Genomic DNA, 22,732 nt, shown 5'->3' on the forward strand with positions numbered 1-22,732 from the left:
ATATTTCTTTTATCACCTGCAATGTTGTAGCTGCAATATCTGACTGTTCTTTGACCTAGTAGTAACATTAGGTTTAGCTATTGATTTTCCATTTCATTCAAATGTGTTTATGTAGATATAAATGCAATCATACACATATGTATAAAATATTACATTACATATGATTGTCAACTAAATTCAGATGCTTTTTTCTTGCCCTATGCACAAGCCTTTTATTTTTATTAAAAAACAAACAAACAAATAACACACACCAAAAAAAAGTTTTCTTCTTTTGATATTTTGGACATTTCATTTGGGTTTTTTGCATTCTCTTTTGGAGTCCAGCAGTGAATAAAAAACAATGTAATTATGTGTACTATATAATATAACCTCTGCTAGTGCCCCTCAGCATGACTGTCCAAAGGCAGTTAAGCATAAAGATGATTATTTACAAGTGTATGTTTTTATTCAATGTCTGTCCCTAGATATCCTGAAATTACCTAGAAGATGCTCTTCAGTGCTAAATAACTTAAAATAACCATGTGTAATGCACAGCATTCTGTTCCATCCCCATTGAAAAAGTAGAGCTAAGCAGCAAAGATGGAAAAGAGGTGCTGTCACTGATTAATTGCTGTTAAAGTACAATAAAAATACAGGCTATTAAAACAAAATAAATTAATGTTTTGATACTGCATATTTGACCAGTAACCATATTTTTTTTTTTGTTTGGGACGAACAGTGATAGATTGTGCAGCAATCAATTATTCTAGATCAAGCATATTCAAATAATACATTGTGACATTCAGTAATTTGTTATTTGGAATAATTAGATGGTTACTTCATTGTAGTACAGACAAGGCAGCTAATTTGTTTTTGATCTTTATAAAAAGGAAAGACTTCATTTGTTCAATGGAGTTGCTCTTTTTAATTAAAAAGGCTAGTTTTCTCATTTGCACTTTATATGAAAGTTGGCTTATAAATACGATAGTACATGCAGAACGCTGACCAAAAATAAACATTCACATTTGGATTGTTCTCTGTTGCCTTTTTCAGTGAGGAAATGAAAGTTCTTTTGAATCCTGAATATCTGGAACATGATGCCTAGTAAGTTTTAACAACTTTCTTTACATTTAATTTGCTCTTATTTGTAATACATTATTTTACACCAAGTTTCTTGGTTGTTCCCTTTCAGTGCGATGTTCACACGTCTTATGAAAACTGCAGAACATTGGTTTTCAACTTTTGAACATGACAGTCAGAAGGTAAATATTGTTTTAAAATGTATTTACTGTATTTTTAAGCAAGTATGACTTTTAATATGATTGAAGTTATTCAAAGCTAATAAGACATATCTTAAACAACCTGGTTTTAAAGCAGGCTCAAACGAGTTTACAAAGGTTCTTCAGAATTTGCTCATAAGCTCTTGAGGAAAGTCTTCCAGGTGAGAGTTCCTATCTGTTAAAAGATCACTTGGTAATCAAAAAACAAATTTGCAAACACGGATTTTTCTACATACAGGTGATGTTTGTAGCATTGGAGAGAGTGCCTGTCATAGGCACTTCTGTGTGCCCAAAACCTGTGCAAATGTCGTGTTAAATAAATGCCTGTAGGCAGTGTTTAACATACTGAGGCTTGAATTGTTTTCAGCTGTTTATAATATAAACAATTTGCTGTGAAAGCAAACCTTTAACCATAGACTGTCCGTCAAAGGTGAGAGTGCATCTTTCCCTGACATCATCACTCCATTTCCTTACTTTTTTTCTTCTTTAACTTAGGCTATTCAAACAGGGGGAAAGTCTGTGCCTTCATATCTCTTGTGTATTGGTACAGACACCACTGTATTTAGTACGTTTCTCCTTTTCATAAGAAAGCTTTTGCTGTGTTGTGAGTTTAGTTCTACTGAACTCCCCATTGTGGGGACTTTCTAGAAACCATCTAGTCCTTGCCTGAAACTGTTTTTCATGTATGGCATGAGGGACAATTCCCTCAGTCAATTGCTCAAGATTTTCTTTGAATACTTTTTTTACTGTCTCTTTCCCTCTATACATTTCTGTCTTTTTATAATTCTGAAAAATTATTTGTGTGATGGAGCATATTTAGAAGCTCTAGCAAAACACAGCAGTATTACAGGTATTGCCAGTGTACTATAGCCTGAAAGAGTTTGCCTCCAAAATTAGTTTCAGCTTGATTCATTTTCAGCATTTTTTACATAGACAATGGGGTGGGTATCTAGAGTTAACAAAAAACTAATAGGAACTTAATTGGGTTTGGATGTCTGTATATGTGCACCAAAACCTGTATTCGCAAGCTGTAATTAGGGAGTACTAGTTTGAATGGTGGTTTTGCCAGTCTACTGAAGAAAAAGATGTTCACCCAGGACTTACATAAAAGCATCTATTTTCTTTAAATATGTAAATATATCTGTGTGTATATTTTAATAGCTGTGGAGCATTGGCATCTTGGCCTAAGCTATCTACACTTATAAATTACTATGTGCATTTTCATATAATTCTCAATAGCTAGGGATAAAGCATATGAGATACAAATTTTATGAACTTACCATAGTCACTTTTATTTCAACGGTGAGGCTGTGAGATGTTTCTCTGAGTGTAGCTTTTCAAAATTCAGTGTATTCGAATGTATTTGTTAAAATTTCTGTGACAGAGGTGGTAGAGTTTGAGGTTGAATTTTATTCCAGGCAATAACTAGGTCTGCTTACAGATTTGCAGTACTTGGGTAGAAGGTGAAAGTTTACATTGCCCTTTCCAGTCCTTTCATGACATAAAAAATTAACAATGCAAAGATAATGGATTAAAATCTAGTTGTTTGTTCTTGTTCTTTGCAAACATGTATAATCTTTAATAATTCTTTCTTGTACCTATGCCTTTTACAATCATGACTTTGAGGGTTAGCTACATAATAAAGTCTGAATCTTCACAAAGGAAGCAATGAAAGTATGTGCTCTGAGAGACATGTTACATTTTATAGCCTCTAACAGTTGGTTCCATTACTCCCAAATGCCATTAGAGGAGCTTCTCCAGCTTCTCTATTCCCTAGTGGTTAATGAGAGAAATCTGTCCATGGTTTATACTTGTTCTATGTCCTAGCCTCTCTTTACTGCTGTAGCATTTGTTTCCTAAATGCATGAATATATAAATTGTATTAGTATTGACTACTAGCCATTCCAGTTTGTGTTGTGATAGGTAATGTTTTGGGGCAGGATTTTGTGACTTTGTTCTTAATACTTACCTAATTTTTTCAGACTTATTTCACTGGTATTCATATTTAAACTGTTCACAGAGGTGAATCTGGCGCTCTCCTATAAATGATATAGCACATTCTGAGCCCTCCCTCTTTTTCTCTTTTTATTGTGAACCACATTCTTTTGGGATTGATCATTTATATTTCGTATTAGCAATAGATGACTAAACACATGCACTCAAATTTTTTCCAAGACTTAGAAGCTCACAAAAAGAAAAAGGTGTTTCCTCACATGTGGCAAATTAATATATAGTGAGTATGGGCAGGTGTCATGTCCACTTGGCTTTTGTGCTTTAGGCTCAGGCATTGTTAGTCATTTCTAGTTAAACATTTTGGCGGCTTGGCTGTATTAGTTTATTTGAGCATCTTTCTGTTTGGGCTGTTTGTTTCACACCAGCTATGTGATTTTTTGGAGCAGTTTCAACTGACTAGAGGTATTGTCATTTTCTCAACCAAATTGCATGAGAGGAGACAACAGACATGACATCGTTGCACTCTAGTCATCCACAGAGGTCTTGGTAGAGTGCACCGAATCAGGAGGCATGGACAGGCAAGGCTTTGTTATTGGTTGCAGCTGCTGTCCTCACAGATTCTGTCATGCTTTGAAGATTTCTGTTAATGGGGTTAATTTCTGAGATGCTGATAAACTGCATTTTGATGGATACCATTTACTTATCTCGTATTTTTAAAAATGGCAAGCCAGCATATACTATTGGATCCACTTAGCTGTGTTTGATAGTCAGTCAGTCTGACAGTCAGCAATGTGTCAGTGCTGCATTATGCCAAGGTGCACAAATGCTGCAAGTGACAAATAACTCCAGTTTTGGCACAGAGGAAGCTTGCATTAGTTTTGATATTCAGAATCTTTTGACACTTGAGCCAGTGTTTAATAGTTTGTCTTGTAATGTTGTAAAGATGGCTTTAAACCCACAGGCAGCTAATGATGTAAAGACTAATCTGAGTCACTAGCTAGTCATCTCACATTACAGATTCAATTAAGTAGAGAGATTCTGATGTTGAGATTTTCATACAAGATTCTATATAATCAAGAAAAGCTTAAATACATAGATCTTTTGAGTCATCAGAGTTACAAATGCATGCAGTGGCCAAGGTGAAGTTAAAGTCTAACTCAAACCAGAATAAAGTTCATACCACAGATGAGTGCCACTGATAGAATATAGTGTACAAGTCTGTAGAGTTACAAACTTCTATGATTGGTTTCAAAGATAAATTGATGTGTTTATGCAAAGAATTACTATAGACTGGCACCCTAACCCTAATGTTAAGGTAATGTTATCATATCATACTTTAAGAGTGGGTTTCTGAATAGAGGGAGATTAGCAGATACCCATTTTCAGTATTTGGCATTCTGGCATATGACCATGAAACGAAATGAGTCTGAAACTATAGAAAATAGCCAAACAATGGAGAAATAACAATCAAAGTAGAAAGAAGGTTGCCTGACTTGGTAATAAAGGAGTTAATAGAATAATTTAAAAAAGAAAGTAGGAGAAATATCCTTTCTTAACATACCTGTAGCTGTGAAGAACTTCAGTGTTTATCTAAGTAGCAACATTGCTTGTTAGCCTCTGAGATGCTAGATGTTTTATTTTAAATTCCGATTTGTTAGAACAGCAAAGATTTTTAAATGAATGCGTGCCATTTCAGTGAGCTTTATTTGACAGTATGAGGGAGCTTTTGTCAAGTGATTTGCTAGAGCATCTTAAATGAATATGTCTTGGTACCACAATAGCATGGCAAAACCACCATACTATAATAGACAGATCAGTCCCTTTGCTGCAATTGCCATAGCAATGCAATAATTAAGCAGATTTTAAGATACAATTTATAATCAATCAGATCCTTAAATAGAAACATTTTACCTGAAATCACTGCTCAGCATCATACTATATTTTCTGCAGTACAGAAATGGAATAATTAACAAAAAGTATTTCAAGCAAAGGAGAACAACATAAGTAATGGACTTTTTTGGTAGAAATTATTAAATGTTCACTGCCCACTTGACTGTTAAACCATGTTGTAAATGATTTTGAAATATGGGAACGTTTCTTCCTGTTTTCTAACATGCTGATATGGAGAGAATGGGGCTGAAAAGGGACTATAACCAAAAGAAACAACCTTGAGGATAGTTTACATGACAAAAACAAACTTTTCTTTCTTATTGAATGTTAAAAATAATGCTCTTTTCACTGTATCAAACCAAGTGAATTTGTCTTTCAACAGTTTAAACTGGAATGAAGTCTTCTGAAATTATTAACCCTTGGAACTTGATAATGCTTCTCTGTCAATATACTGAGCAGAAAGGTAGAAAAACAGAACTGTTTTTTAAAGTGGAGGTTTGAGGTCAGAAATTATGATGACAAAATGCAACAAAGTCATTGTAAAAATCTTCTCTTCTTACTGTTCCCATTTACCCTCTTTTATAACTTTAACATTGTTTCTGACAACTTAATTCTCTATTTCCTTGTTCCCCTATCCTTCTCTTGATAGGTTTGACTTGTTCTTTTTTATTTCTCATCGTCCTTTTTACATGTTTCCTATTCAAGTCTGTTCATTGCTTGCTGCATTTCTTTCCAGCATTCTGTCTCGTTTTCAGTAATTCTTCGCTCTTGTGCAAGAAGAACAAATTTAAAGCAGTATAATGTTCAAGGTTGCTAATACTCCATTAGTTTTCACTTGGTGTGTGTCATATTGTAGATCATGACATAGTTTGCACAACCCATAGGTCCAACCAATTGCCTTCTAACCATCAAGTCCATCTCATTGTTCAATTTCTTTTTTCTTTTTTCTTTTAAAAATTTTCTAATGCTTTATCAAAACTGTGTAGATTTTGAGGTACAGATATTCTGAGCAAGGGAAGCCTGTTTAGAAAGACTTATTTGAAAGGAAGTTATATCCTATTTGATATGCAATTTATTGTCCTCTGAGGGCATGTGTTCTCTACTGAGTTAACGTTCATCTGCTTTGTTCTGGACTTACTTAGACTGCTGATATTAAAGCTAAAATAAAGCTGTCAACACTTTGTTGGAGCATGAAAAGTAAAGCATGCACGTAAAAATTGATGTGCTGAAATGAGGGGCACTCCTTGGCATTCCTGGGAAGAGGAATCCCACAATACCTCCTGCAGAAGTGGATACTTGAAATTCCTCTTTTGTTTTAAAAGAAATGAGTTATTACTGTGTTTATTTGGAAGCCACTGATTGCAACAACCCAAATCTCTTGTACGCAGTCCCTTTAGACAATAAATCTTCTTTTTTCCCCACTCTTTTCTGTGTCTGCAGGAGAAAGATGTGATGATTACACCTATGCCATTTGCAAGGCCACAGGACTTAGGCCCATCTATTGCTATTGTAGCAAAGGTAAACCAAATTCAGGATCATCTGCTGAAGAAACATGATATTGAGCTGTACATGCATCTGAACCGACTGGAAATTGCTCCACAGATTTATGGCCTGTAAGTGTTTGCAAAGCGTTATTTAATTTTATTGCTTCTTTTTTTGTTATTTCATTATATTAGGACATTTTTTCCCTTAAATTTTGGATTAGAGGAATGGGACTAAAAAGAATTACCTCTTAGACCTTATTTGATTTGCAGCATTACAGTAAGTGACACCCCACTGTTTTATTTGTGACAGTGGCATTCCCAGAGCAGCTAAGGTCCATTCAGCTACATGTTTGAGACCCCTGATGAAGACTCCCATCGTAGTCTGTATTTACATACTGAATCAAGTACACAGTCTGCCTGTAGTTTTCCTATGAGAACAAATGGGATAATAGGACACAAAAAAATTATTAGCATTAACCAGTTTAGTTACCTAATTTTATCACCACTTCAATATCAGTGAACTTTTCCCTGTTGTGATAATGGGAGTTTGGATACTCATAATATGGGTGCAGTAGAGGGGCATGTAAAAAGTTAAGGCACGGATATAATCAGTTGTCTGTGTACAAAGTAATCCCCAGTAGTTCTTTGCCCATTAAACTGCTTCATCTCTAGTCAGCTGCTTGTGTATTCCCATTCCAGGGGGGCTTATTGGGCCAGGTGGGACTTTGCATGGGGCCTTCTCCATGTGTTTATGCTGCATTGAATCCAAACCACTTATGGCTGCTGTAGCCAGTCTGGGTCAATACAGAGTGTGCAACTTGGACAAACCAAGAGTAACTGTGAATTGACTGTGGTTTTGAAGAAAAATTTTGCCTTCATTGTTTGGAATTTTAGACATTTGATTCAATTTGATCATTCCTTAAGGAGTTGGCAAGCCATATGTGCAGTTGCAGTGACAGAAAAATGACACTTTTTTAATTATTTTTTGCAGTGATTTAAAGTAAGATTGGCTTTGCCTTAAGTGAAAAAAAATCATTTATAGGTGTGAATTTCTAAATGTAATTGTGGATTAAATATAACAACTCAATAGAAAATGTGGAAAAGGAAGGAAAAGATGACTGTGTAAATGTCAGGCCGTAACTGCAATACTTAACACTGAAGTCTAATTTGATGTTACCATAAAATGAAAGAATGCTGCAACATAGTATACTCTCAAGAGAAGAGTTGAAGTAAAACCAAGTAGTGGTCCCAGATTTATTAATAACTTATATTAGGAAGATAAATATAATTCTACAAAACTTACTTAAATAAATTTTATAGGTATGGGTTACAGGGAGAGGAAAAATAAGCCGAGTAAACTCAACATATTAAAAATACGAAGAGGACAGATTGTCCTATTACAATATTTTTTGCATAGTGTAGTGTTGTGTATTTTCTTAATATCTTCACTAATCTGGAAGAGAAAGCAAGCATCCCTAATGATCTTCAGGGTAGTAATGAATAAGTAGGCAGTATAAATATCAAGAAAAACAAAAAGACTGTGTTTCTTTTTTATGAAGGCTCGTGAAAACAAACAGAAAATAAAATAAGATAAACCTCAGAAATTTGCAAACAGATATTTTGGGGCAAAAATAATTTGTACTGTAGGTATTCACTTTAGTTTAAGATTTTGCCTTTCAGTTAGAGAAATAGTCAAAAGAAAAAATTATACTTTAGCTCAAACATAACATTATAATAACAGAAGAACGATGCAGTCTGGTGTGGCATAAATAGAACTGAATCTGAATAAAGAAATTTACAGTTAAGAGAATGAATTATGAGAGAAAAAGCTTCAGGCTGACTATCAGGAAAACCTTACTAACAGGAAGCTGTTAGACTGTAACATAATATATCAAAATTAACAAAGGAAAAACCATCAGAATATTTTAAAGACAGTCTTTGAAAAGCTCTCAGAAACAAGTAGTATCGTAGAGATGGAATCTGCACTGGCAGAAGAGAAAAGTAGGTTGCCTGTGAGGTCATATCCTTCTCTGATTTCTGATTTAATATAGAGGACAGGAGAAAAAGAAAGAGAAAGGAACATAACTGTGTTGTATTATTCTCCCCTTTAATGATGTCTGAACACTTCAGAGTAGTAATTTCCAGTAGTAAGCCAGCTGACAGTCTCAGATGCTGGATCTTTTCCTGTATTTAGCATTTCTTGAACTAGAAACAGCATTTCTTAAACAAGATAGGTTATTAATAATTGCTAAACCTAACCCAAGTGAAGAATTCATGTGAGTTTTTTGTTGAAATTTGTTGTTTTGCTGAAGTTTGTTGGATTTCCCAATAATAAATATTCATCTCTCAGCCTTGATATCACTCAAAAAATATACAAATGGTAGAAGGAAGACTGGGATCTTCCCTCAAAAGATATTATGGCGTTCTTGGAGAAAAGGATCAACAAAAGGCTTGTGTTTAATGACAGTCTCCCCTAAACTGAACAAGTTAAACAGTTTACTTATTTTAAAATATAGTATTTTATACTTTGCATCCTTTTATAACCTTCTGGGGCAAGGTAGAAACAATTCTTTGTATTTTCATACAGTTGATTCCATCCTTTGATGTTTAAAAATACTTCTTTCTATTTTTCAAACACTAGCAAAACTTGTTCTGCTGGGAGGTCAGGTACCCTGCTGGGTTGTACATTTCCATGTTCAGAAACTGTCCTCTAAAATAAAATGTGGTTGTACTCTTCCTGAAATTATGCAGTAAGTGTGGTACGACTCGTTAGTTCTGGTTGCTGCCCAGTAGTGCAAAGATTGTATCCTGGTTTTGTGGAAAAGTAGACTCAGTGTGTTTATCATATCCATGTGAAAAATCTTTGTTTTTTCTTCCTCAGTTAGTCGTCTGCAAACTGCGGTGTCATTAGCCTCAGTCAGGTGTGCCAGGCTGCATGCTGGGAGGTGCTGCCAGTTGAGAAGTCTCTTCTCTGGGTAGTTTATGTTTCGAAGTTTTAGCTCAAGGCAGTAGATTACCTTATCTTCCAGAGGGCATCAGAGAACAGACTTCGCATTACCAGCCTATCTCATTTCATTGCTGATCAGGAAGAGAACCCTGTTAGGTATAGCAAGGTATACTGGGGTCCTGGCTATGCCATATTTCTGTGCTCTGGTTGTTCAGCTTGGTGTCATAGCAGCCTTACCACAGGAATTTCTGTAGCTGGAAATTTTGTGAAACCATGCTTTCATTCACTTGCAGTCAGCTGCTGCTTATCCCTGTGATAATTATTCAGCTGCTATTAATACCAGCCGAAATGGAACCAGCAATACAGAGATAAAGGCTTTGTGCATTATCATTCTTCACTCTTCTTTCTTTGCCATGTCTCCAGCTTGTTGTTGGACCCCAAGATAATGTTTTGGAGAATAACATTGTTTCATGTTCCTGTTAGCACTGTGAATAGTGTACAGTCTAACCAAACTATATTAATTATCTAATCATATCTAATTTTGTACTTTGTAAAGTAAAGTACAAGAATGGCTTGAAAATAAAATTGAATTGATTACATTAACAGTTCAGTGACATGCTTCCTGATAATAAACCTTTATCTAAATAAAAACAAAAAAATTCTAAGATTGAACAAGAAGATTGGATACTCTGAAGGGTTGACAGATTGAATATTCAGTTTAATTGTAAAATTAGATGAGTTAACAATGATTAATGTCCTAGATTAAATGGTACTCTGATGTTAATTTCTTTGACCCTTACATCTAATTCATGTTAAAGTACAAAATAATTATTGCAAAACCATTCTGCATTTTCTGCAGTGGATAGTCTTTGCAGTGACAAATTAAGCAGGTTGTGCTATCAGTTTGAAAAAACAGGATTTAAGGAAAATTTTCATATACCTATATTTTAGGACATTTTCTTCCATTTAAAGTAATTTGTAATAGGGGGGCTTCTTTTACATTTCACTGAAAAGGTGAATCAATTGGAAAAGTCCCATGTGATATCATTATTACTGCTTTATTTTATGTACTGAGGGTGAATTATATTGCATCAAATGAATTTCTCATAGAACTGTGTGCAATAAGTACAACCAGATCATGTAAATATATATGATACAGTTGTATAGAAATAATTCGCAGAAAGATAATGACAAGGCATAAGCATAAAAAACTTTATTTAAGAACAAAAATTAACTGTTGGCATAAACTCTCTAGCTTGTGCATCATAACAGTGATGACAGTATTATTTTGGTAAGGCAAACTCTTTCTAAGCACACATCCAACAGACAATAAAGCACATGCAGAAGTGAGCGTAAATATTTCATGGTAACTTAATCTCAGCGCAAAAACGGCCTTCTCAGAACATTCAGCTCCGATGACTTTGCCTCCTGCTGCCACTCCGCTTTGCGATGATCAATCAGGCAGACGTACTGCCTACTGCGGTTCGAGATGCAGTTTCAACCCTTTAGGCTGATACCACCATTATACTTCAGGAAGAAGCCTGTCTCATGTAGCAAAGAAATAAAAAAAGAAAGAGAAGGATACAAACTGAGTTGCAGGGAAACCAGACATGAGCGTAGATTTGAAGATAGCATTGGAAAGGTTATGTTACGGTAAAGTCAACAGCAGATGTGCTGCTCCACTATTACTATTCTTAGTTGCTTTGCTATGAGCACTGCTGTGGGGCATCCACCTGTTTTAGTTTCTTGCCCATGCCATTATGGTACCAGGCAGTATTCTTTTCCATAATCAAATTGATCTCTGGAGGAAGAATTTAAAGGATTTTACCTGTGTAGTAATGGAACATAAATCATCGTCATTGTATCCAGAAAAAAAAAAACCTCACAAGCATAAGAACCTTTCATGATCTACAGAAAAGGTAGATCAAAGATCAGTCTTGCTAAGGAGAACTTTACAGATCATTCAGGACGCCCGAGTTTATTTTGGATTCTCACACTTCAACGAAAAGAAATGAGATAATATATGACATGGTCCAAACCCATTACAGTTCCTCTGTAGCTTTTAATCCAGTGTCATCAATCAATTGGACAGCAATTATAATGAAAGCAACTTTGAGCTATTCTGCCTGTAGTAGGGGAACCACCAAAATCTGGCCTTGCTATTAAAATAAGTGAGTATCTACCAATGGCTATGACTAAGCAAATACGAACTCTTTCTGAACAATGTAATAATTCTCATTTGAATGTCCAGGACTAAATTAATCCTGAATTTAGTATCTGGAATTGCTGATATTTTCCAGTAATTATTTTCGGTTTGACTTTAGACAAAGCATTATCTATAAAAGAGATTTAAATGGAATATATAGCCCAACTTGTCTGTCAGTAGAGAGCTTGTTAAGGATTTAATGCCAGATGAACAAGCCTTTTTAAGAAAGATTACTGTCCACTGCTGGTCCCACAAATTAAGAGATAGTTACTGAAGTTTTAGATAGAGTTTTTGGGGGCTGACTCAGACATCTGAAGAATTTACTATGAATTCTATCTTGCACAGTGAAAAAAGTATTGTAAGAAGAAACCTCTGAGTTGAAAGTTAGGTGACAGACTGAAACACATCTAGATCTACTGTAGAAAGCTACAGTGTATTTTGATGCAGGCAGGGCTTGCCTCACCTGCTGTTGACATACCAGTTGTACTGCGATTTACTAATTCAACTTACTTCCTCTGTGCAAATAAATTAGGACAATCCTTGAAGATCAGGGTAGGTGTCTTACCTTCAGACAGCAAGCAAATCCTGCTTAACTCTAGAAGCTAGAGTTTTTCTCTTTTGAGGTGAGGCTACTCACCCTTTCATGTTCTTAAATGGTAGATATCTGTTCCTCATTGTTGAGTTTCTCGAAAAAGCTTTTTAGTATATTGATTGAAAAAAATGTAGATTTCATTTTGTGCTGCTTCTTCTTGTGTATTAGGTTGAAAATTACAGTGTGATGAACTTCCAATTTTATCCTTTTACCCAACTGTCACAAATAGTATTTTAGTCATACCTTTCACTTAAGATTTTAACGTATAAATAATGTAAAAGCCCACTCTATAAACAGAATGAAGGATTGGTTGAGGTGTCAAAAGTGTTCGTCAGAGTTTTACTCTCTTGCTGCCTAATTATATGCTGAGATGATAATGAGTAGTACTGGATGTCTGTGAGGATGGAATGCAGATTTGTTATTTTGTTGCTTCTTGGTGCATGTGATGTGCTTCCCATATAAAATACGGGGAATTATCTTTATCTGGGAAGGAAACAGGTGAGAAAGCTTCCATTTTGACTTTTGTCACATACCCTTAAAAAAGTCTGGTGGCATCCAACCATAAGTAGGCTTAAAGACCAGTGGATTTCAATAGAATTAGTATCCTCTGAAATCTGTGATGAATTTAGTGGGAATATATAGAGGGAAGTTTGAAAGGCTATCTTTGTCTTTTTTTTTCTTTTACTTATGTGGACAGTAGCTGTTAACTGTAATAGCAGAACAATGTATGGAGAAGTTCTACTCTAGCAAGGAATTTAAGGTGCCACATATCAAGTATTTACTTCTCCTTTGCTTTCTTTTTACTTAAATCACATCAACTCTTCAGGTTAACCAGTACTGTTTAGTTTAGTGCATCATTTTGTTTCTTTAAATGACATGGAACTTGGTCTAGAAAACTCATGTTGGAAATTGGTACAAAAAAGGCAATAAGTAGGTCAAGTAACTGTTGCAGACAGTAATTATCTCAGCATATGCCTAGAAAATGGAACTGTGCTAACATGTCTGTGTTGACATGATGTTAGGAGGCAAAATACAGCACTTTGGACTTAAGCATTTGCTAGTAACCAAGGCATCTCCTGTAGAACCCATGCCTGTGGATATTTCATGGTTGGGTTAACCAGTGCTTCATCCTCACTGCTTATTATTACGTAGTCTGTCTGAATCAAGTTAGTATGGTACATGCAAACACATGTGACTAACAAGCCCTTTATTTTCCCGTGAAGACATACTTCTAGAAATTATAATGAAGTAATGAAGAGAACCACATGCACCATCCAACAGGGAAAGATCATCCTGTCATTGGTCCTTGAGATAAAAGTCAGTATCCAAAGGTAGTCTGATGACTGATACAGACTGAAGTTCACCCTCAGAATCTTTTGCATTATCTTGATACACATAAAAAAGAGCTGCAGAAAGAGGAGCCTCTGCTAGAATGCAAAGAAGAGCCTCAACAAGAGCAATAGTGAGAGATAGTAAACACAATTTAATGCCCAAATTGTAAAATCTACAAGTTACCACAACTGGGATCTAGTGGGTAGTGCAGATAAGATGATTTTGCTTGAAATCTGTAAAAAAATTACCATGAAATACTTAAATGCATAACGTAGGCCTGTTGGAAGCAGAGGAGATAAATTTCATTTAAAAAACTGAGTTTTTCATACTTTTTAATTATTCCATGTCAGAACAAACTAGACCATTTTGGATTTTTATAGGTGGGGAGAAGGATGACAAGGAATGGCATTTGAGAAAAAAGCAATAGTCAGTGAACTGCTGTAAGATGTGGGATGACAACTTCAGGGATACACAGTCTTCAGTCTAAATCTCTCTTGACCTAGGAGGACATGTTAATCATCTAGCTCTTTGGGGTCATTTTCATCTGAGTCCTTAGTTTTAGCAGAAAATTATATCCTGAAACCACAATTCATCCCTAATGAAAATGTTGAAAATTATTGAAATGGTAATTCTGTAGGAATACGGCCAGTCTGCGTTTTCTCTAAAGGCATCTGGTTGCCCAATAGAATGCAGTTAATTGGGAAAATGAAAGGCAGTATAGTGTCAGAATTGGGAAGAATGCTTCCTTTTTGCCTTTTCTCCTCACCAGAGTAATAGTTCACCAGGTAGTCAAGTCAGTCTGCCTCTTGTTTCCAGTCCAGATACCAAGCATAGTTCTTGGATAGCCATTTCTACTCTATGGGCAGTGTTCTACCCACCCTTCAGTTTAACCAGATGTTACTCGGACTGAGCTGAGGGGGCTGGGGTGGAAAAGTGGGGAATTCTGCAGGCAACCTATATAATTCAGGTTATATGTTCTAAATCTTCTTTGGCAGTTGTTTTATTGGGAGTTCTTGAGTTGGAAAGATACATGACAGCATTGGAAGTCTGTGCAACAGGAAAAGATCCTACCCTGAAAATAATGCAACAGTCTGTCCTAACTTTTAACTGGGTGAGCTGGATAGTAGTTCTCTGACCTTGTGAACCTTTTTCCAACATCTTGCTAGAGTTGTAGAAGCTTCATCAATAAAAAAAAAACCTTGTTCCAAATAGGTGCATGCCTTGAGTATCTTTTCTGGTTCTGATGTGGTTTTGAGCAAGAATTTTTAAGAGTATCCTATGAAATATTAAAGCAAGCCATCCATATCTGAAAAATAAAATCCATTAACACAGGTCACAGGAACAGGTTGCTCAAGTGTAGTGCTGTTAATTAGGGTGCACAATTTTGTGTAACTTTTGCATATTGTATGAATTCACAATATTTTAGTCTAGGTAAAGCATGAGAAATTATGTTTGAGAAACATTTCTAAGAATAGAATTCGCCAAAACTAATGCTGTAAAAATGGGGAGACTATTTCATCACTCATACTAAATGTAACAGCACAAGGCCCTAAAGGGTTAAGTTACATAACTTAGCATGAAGGCTCCACAGATATAGCAAGAAGAGAAAATCTGTGCACAGCATTGCAAAATAGAATTGGTCTAGTGAAAAAGAACAAAAGCAGACAAGACTAAGAGCTGGTTTCCAATACATGTTTTGAAATCAGTGAATGAGTCAGATTTGAATTTTTACAGAAAGCCAGAGGTACTCCTCTTCTGTTTTCTTCCTCTGAAAACACTCGTAACATACCATTTGCAGCTTGAGATCAACTTCCAGTGATTACTCTCTTGAATTTCCAGATAGCACTGTTCATAAGGAAAAAAGGCAGTGGATGCACCTAGACCTTGCTACTCAGTATTGAATGTATTGGCAGCAGAACAGTAATTCTTCCCAAATTTCAGGGAAGCAAAGTGTCATTACCCAGTATAATGTCCGCTTGAGAAGTCCATGAGAAAACACTACCTATCATACACCTTTACACTGTCGTCTGTCACTTCTAATGATCTGCTTTTCTTTACTTTTTGTCACCATATTTGAAATTAGGACCATGTTAGCATACTTCCTTTGATTACCTTTCATGCGTTTTATGTCCTTGAAGTCTGAAAAAGTGTCCAATAAAATGATCTTCAAATGCCACACAAACAGTATCTTTTGCTCTTGGTATTGAGAAAGGGGAGAGTGAAAAGAAATTTCGTCTTTTCTGTGTTTTAAGTTCACAATATAATATAATGTAATAAACTATAGGGTAGTGAAACTCCCCCTGCTTCTGATTGCTGTTAATCCTACCAATAATGCTACCAGTTTTTTATTATAGGAAGTGCAGAAATTAGTAAAAAGTATTTTGGTACTTTTTGTAAATCTGTACATATACCCGCATGTGCAGTGTAGCAGCAGAACTGTGTAATATGTTTTATATTAAATATTGTTACAGTGTTTAAATCAAAATTCCACACAACATCTAAGCACAGTCTTTAGTTGTTTACAGCTTTTATCAGTAAATGGTGTGTGAGCTGTTAGAGTTTAGCTTGGGCCTTGCGGTTCATTCCATTTTTCCTAACAGGTACATGTGGGAATGATGTGCAAAACCATTAATATCAGGTTTGGGTTTTTTTTACTAATGCAAGTACAGTTAGGTAGAAGTATATGGGGCATCCTGAATCAGAGAATTCTCAGTGTTTTACTTACCTGTGAGAGAAATCACAAAAGAGTAATCAGTCAACAGAAAAAAATATAACCAGTTCTCACAGAAAGTTTGCAACATACCAGTGTGCTTTAAGGCTATAAACATTTATATTTGTACAGACTGAGTGGTAGAAAAGATAATGGCATCTTTGACCTTAGCAATTCATACATTAGTATTAATGGTTTGACATGCTACTTATTGAAAAATTGTTTAAAAGAATTGAAATAGATTTAATTCTCCTTTTGCTTATTTCAATAGCTGTAATAAGAAAAACCTTTTTAATGGTGTAATCCCAAATCCAACTAAAGTACTTGGTTATACATCCTACTTTACTGTACATCTGAGCTCTGGGACTCTTCACACTGAAACACATCCCCTGATTTATCTTCTGTCTAAACTATTTCTTACATTATGACTCTGTGCTGCAGCCTTTGATATTCCCTGTGACATCATGAGACAGCTGTGTTACATTGTGTTTAAGCAGTACTAAACCTTTAAACTTTAAACGAATATTTTTCTTCTCAGAGGTATAAATAGAATATGTAATAAGCATCTGTGGGATATGCAATTAATGTCACTTGTGAGGAAAGACCTTCATGATGCACTTGGGTTTTGGCACTCTTAAATTATGAGCTCTTTACTACACTCATGGGATAAATTCCATATCCCCCAGATGCTTATTATGTATCTTCCATCTCCCTTAATTCCTATTAGCTGGATTAGTAGTTGTTGTGATGTTGAGGTTTATGGTAATTTAACTGGGGTGGTTCTCAGTGATCAATAAATAAACTTCAGAAGTTTAGTAATTTTTATTTTCTGGCAATTCTAGTGTGTATAGCAGTAACTGTTTACATTAACTGTTATACCAGAAACTTTGGTCATCTGTGCATGCTGGTCTATCCATTAACTAAATTTCCAAATAAAGCAAAAGATTTCAATAGCAAAAAATGAGCTGAATTGCAATGTTGTGGCATGACCAAGATGGGGGTATTTTCTTTAGCATCCACACATGCTAAAAAAAATACTTTACATAGAGAATAAATATTTTTTGTTAAATGATGATATTATTAATGTTCTAGTCACAGTCATTATGTGGAGAGTTTGTCAGACTGGTACAGAATGGCCTAGGTTAGTTGTCAACTAAGGAGCAAATAAGATTTTTAAAAGACTCAATAAAGTCCAGTGATTAATTGCTATATATTCTGATTCATGCCTATCCCATTTTATCTAATTTAATAAAAGTCTAAAATGATGATTAATCCTTTCACATCAGCAGTTGCTGGTACATCCATTACATGACCAATCTGAATTCCTCTGCCAAGGAGTTAACTACTATTTTGAACTTGGTGTGAAAAATATCATTATAAATTTCATTAACCTGATCATCAAATTTAAAAAAGTCAACTCATAAAATCCATTACTACATATCATGCATCGAAGATTAAAAACTGGTCCTTAGTGGGCAGGAATAGCCAGGATTTAATTCCCACAGCATATGTTTAAAGTGCTCATATGACATTATTGTATCTGTAATTATCAGAATTTTATGTTTATTAACCCAAGTGAATTAAGAATCTTGTTTTGTGTAGAATTTAGCATGCGTGTTAAATTGACCATTAATTCAGAGCTTATCAATGTATATACTGTGTATTTGCTACAAATGCGGAGATATTTGTTTAGCGTATTGTAATAATTCTACCATTTAGAGAATTGCCTTCTTTTAATTTTTTTTCTTCTCAGATAGAATAATTTACTTGTTCAGTGCTTCCAGTTGGCTATCTTTGTGTGGATCCCCATGGGTGACAGTGATTTAAATCTTGCTTCAAGTAGTCCTTCTGTGGAAAACTTGGAATATTTCACATTTGCACTATGTCTCAGCTATGCCTATATATTCCTCTTCATTAAGATGTTTTTTTCCCACTCTAACATTGTTTATTCTTCACCGCTGCCCAGTTCATCCGTGGTTAGATCCAAGAGAAACACCTCTCTATGCTGCATGTTAAATGTGGCTCAGCGCAGAAATAGCCGCGGAGGCTCGTAGCGTTGCGGATTTGGGATGGATTTATCACTTATTCTTATGAGGGTTCCTCAAGATGGAAATTCACTAAATGCATGGAAAAATATGCAGCCAGGGAACCCAGAGAAGCTGAATTTCCCCATCCCCTTGGGAAATCTGAGCTGGGGTCCTGGTGACTTTGCAGCCACCACCTGAAACCTGGGCCAGGGCAAGGCAAGTCATGCCAACTGATTCCTTAGGAAACAGCGGCCCTGGCTGGATCAGCACTCCAGTAAACCCAACCTAAGCCAGTGGGCTGTGTGGTCAGGGGTGTGAGCTGTGCCTGAGGCGTAAATGCTTTTACAGTAGTGTATGGAATGCACCACAGGGGGAAAAAAAAAATACAGAAAATAGTTGGGATAGACAGCCGCTCTCTAGGTTGTTTTCCACTCATGGCAGCAAACTGCAGGGCCTTGGTTGGCTCCAGGCAGAGGGATGAAAGTCACATGGTCTGAGAAAATAGGAACTGTGGGGGTTTTGCCAAACCAAAACCATCACTTTGTTATTTCTTTTTCTTTCTTTTTTTAATTGGAACAAATGTGAAAATGCACCTAGTCAGAGGTTTCTGACTGCAGGATCCACTTGGGCTGGAACTGTAAAATGGAGACACAGCGGGTGCTGATGGTGGTGCCCCTGTGAGCAGCTGGCTGCAGCTCTGCCTTCTGCACATGGCATGGCCCAAAGCAGAGGTGCTTGAGACTGTCACAATTACCAGTACTTACTACAGGAATTGTGCAGCTTCACGTTTTGGTGTAGTTTCACCTTACACATTGCTCCTTGACCTGTCCTAATGGCATTGCCCATCTGCCTTACCCCTGCTCAGATGTTCTACCAAAAGAACGTTCTATATTATAAAAAATTCCTTCTCTGAAAGGCTTGTCAAGCATTGGAACAGGCTGCCCAGGGAAGTGTGGGAGTCACCTTCCCTGGAAGTATTGAAGGGAGGTGTAGACGTGGCACTTAGGGATGTGGTTTCATGGTGGACTCAGCAGTGCTGGGTTAACGGTTGGACTTGATGATCTTAGAGGTCTTTTCCAACCTAAATGATCATACAGTTCTATAAGAAAATTATGAAATTAGGAAGAGTAGAAAGGCCTCTGTTTATCCACAACATCCCTACCTGGTTAAACATGCTTTTCTCCATCCTTTTACAGACAACTAAGCATCATCATTTCAACAGCTAGTCATAGCACAGAAGTGTTTCAGAACAGCCAGGTGATTTGTCAGAGATGTATATCACATATTCAGATTATCAGGTGTTGGATTTGAAAACCCACAGTTGTACCATAAGACAGCTTAGGTTCTACTGGAATGAAGAAAGGAGAGCACCTAGGTGATTTTACTCTTGGATGGGCAAAAACTAATTTCTAAGACACACCTTTAATTAAATAAATTTGTACATTGTAAAATCCTTGCCTTTAACAAACTTCTTAATTAAATTATGTTTGGAGTATTTTTCATGCATCTTTGATCTAAATTATCATTTAATCTATTAAATGTTGGACTTGGAGCAGCTTTTTCTTCTAACACATAGTTTAAATGATCTGTCTGCAGGACTTCGCATAAACTCCACCAACCTGAGTAAAAAATTCTCAATAGTTTGTAGGTGAATGTATGTGATGTAGTAGCATCTCCCAAAAATTTATCTGTATACGTAATGGGCTGGAGTAATACCCAGCTATATGCCATAGGGTCTTATAAAATTTTGTAACTTTTATCAGGTTTTGAACATTATAGAGAATTGTTTTCTAAACTTTGTGGAAGCGCTAATATTAATCATCTACTGTGGAAAAAGACAAGCAATGCTATGTTTCCTTAAGAGAGGTTTAAGAGGTTAAGGCCTTTTTTTAATTTTACTTTTTTTTACATTTCACCAGTTCCTATTCCATTGAAAAATTTCAGGTACCATAGTTAGTTTTTGGTGTTTGTCCGTTTTTGAAAATATTGCAGTGTTTTCTCTTGAGCTGTTTTCAGTAGATGGCATGTGGCTTGGCTGCTGAATCACCTCACAAGAAAAGTCATCTGTAATAAAATGTTTCACCAATATATCTGAATCTTTCAAGTGCCCAGTCATTTTTTGTTAAATCCTAAAAACTGGTAACAGTTACATGATTTTCATAATTAGCACAGTTTGTTTGGGAGAAAACTAAACTACCATCAGAAGACAAGACAACATGGTAAATATGTTGTTAGTAAGGGGGAAAAAAGTTTGAGAGACTGTTGAAGGACATACTGTGTGAAGGTTTTACTGGAAGGGGAGGGAGGAGATAGGGAGTGACCAGACATAAGACCCCACCACTTGAATTGCTGAACCTGGAGAATATAGGGTGTGTTTGCAGTGTAGTTCAATCATTAAATAATGCACAAGGGTTTATCTCATATGGCCAGTTGCAGCACTTGCCTGGTAGTCAAAGGATGAAATAAATACCCAATGTGTAAACCTAAGCATATGTAGAATAGGTAAATATAGGGTAGCCTTTAACATAGTTTCTCATTCTTTGTGTATGTGTACATGTGAATAAAGTCTTACATATGCAGAAACTATTAAAACCCAAATTATTTAGCTAACTCCTAAGTAACAGACTGGCAAAAAAGCTGTGGTTTAACTGATTTCGGTATGAGTACAGGGAGAAAGAAGGTTCTTCTCTTTTCCCATTTCCTCTAGTTATAAAAATTACAGTGATTACACATCATAAAGCCTATCTGTAATAAAACGCATCAGCTGGCCAAGGTTTTCATCGCTCACTCAATAATCCATTAATACAGCAACGCTGCCCAGGCATCTTTATAATACCAACTCGGAGGTAATTTTAATCAGCTAGACCAGCTGGTATTTAACAGCAGCTGCTGGAGACGCCACAAATATACTCAATAGCTGACATCTTTATTTGCAGTTTTTCAAGGGGAGAAGAGATCCTCCTGTGGTTACTTATATTAAGCTTCTTTTTTTTTATATAAGTATTGGTACCAGAGGGTAATACCTAAATGAAAGCAGAAATAGAGTTAACACAAAAAAAATAAAAAATGCATTCTTGGAGTCAGAGGGCTTTTTCATGAAGTCCTCCTCATAAATGAACAAAAAATAAAGCGTAGATGCCAGCTTTGTTGGAGTTTAGAACCTTTTCCTAGTACATTTACACTAATCTCAGACATGGCTTGCGGCATAAAATGTGCTCTGCAGTGCTGCATCGCCCTGTCTTACTGAAGCTTTCCTGTCTCTCCACGATATAAATATGTGATAAATAGTGCTCTTGGTAGAAAAAAAAGTGATGCTTGCTCACATGTGTTCAATTTTAACTGACGTGTACTTCTTTTGTCCTCGGTTTTGGCTTAGAGCGTCTGCATGCAGGAGTGTATATGTGTATATCTGTGCTTAAAGACATGGGTGTTTGTGTATAAATAATACACAATATGTTTATTTGTACTTCTCATCTCTTATAAGGCTAGAGATGAATTCAGCAACTGAATAAAGCACCGCTCTCTGCAGCAGTAAATGTGGAATACTATTTCACATTGGATTTGGTGGGGGGAACAAGCAGAGGCAACATGAAGTTAACAGTCACAAACACATTATAAATAAAAATTTAATTACACTTGGGGGAGCTTGGCTTACAAAGCTCACAAATCCATAATGGAGCTTGCTGGTAATAAAGGCCTGATCTGTTTGTAAAACTCCAATATTCCTGTCCTTCTGTATCTCTTCTTTTATATAAAACTTCAGTTTCTGCATTGATTACCAATTGCAAAAAAAAACCTGTCTTCACGGGTAAACAGTTTTTTTCTGTCAGATACCAAATGCCGTATTTCTTTATTAGAGAAAATAGTTATGACTCTTGGGTAGGGCAGGAGAGGTGCCATGAGAAGTGTAAGTATATCTGGTTTTGTTGGCTATTTATAATATGTCATCATGGATACAGTCTGTGTTTAATATGAATTTGAATTGCTGGAGATAAGCTTTTGTTAATTTATTAACAAATTCTAAGGTAGCAGCTTCTTTGTTATAAAGATTTTAAGAAACAGTACTAATAGTTTAAATGATTATGAACATGGAAGAAAATACAGTACTTTTAAGCTAGTGTAAGTGTTCTTAGGACAGTAATGGTGAAAAGTAGTACATAGTTTCTATTTTTCTCTTTTAATTTCAAAATTTCATGTTGGAAAAAGTTGATGGTTTTAAAGGAACAAACTTGAGTGCATAGATATAAATCCCTAAACAAATTTGGGACTGTAGTAGTCATTTGCAGGTACTCATTTGTGACCTATCTCTCTATAGTCAAATATGGATCTGTC

General features: G+C 35.8%; 1 protein-coding gene across 8 annotated transcripts in view; it reads left to right on the plus strand.

Moving 5' to 3' along the window:
* The window catches only part of TBC1D5 (TBC1 domain family member 5), a 318,415-nt gene that overhangs the window by 191,288 nt on the left and 104,395 nt on the right, over window positions 1–22,732 (plus strand). For all 8 annotated transcript variants that reach the window (XM_051808278.1, XM_051808281.1, XM_051808276.1 and 5 more), the window contains 3 exons: window positions 1,037–1,083; window positions 1,172–1,241; window positions 6,543–6,715. In XM_051808278.1, coding sequence (XP_051664238.1) covers window positions 1,037–1,083; window positions 1,172–1,241; window positions 6,543–6,715 — 290 coding nt within the window. The remainder of the gene's footprint in view (window positions 1–1,036; window positions 1,084–1,171; window positions 1,242–6,542; window positions 6,716–22,732) is intronic.

The sequence above is a fragment of the Manacus candei genome, unplaced genomic scaffold (genome assembly GCF_025592945.1).
Source record: "Manacus candei isolate 608988 ecotype Guabito, Panama unplaced genomic scaffold, ASM2559294v1 h1tg000072l, whole genome shotgun sequence".
Taxonomy (NCBI): domain Eukaryota; kingdom Metazoa; phylum Chordata; class Aves; order Passeriformes; family Pipridae; genus Manacus; species Manacus candei.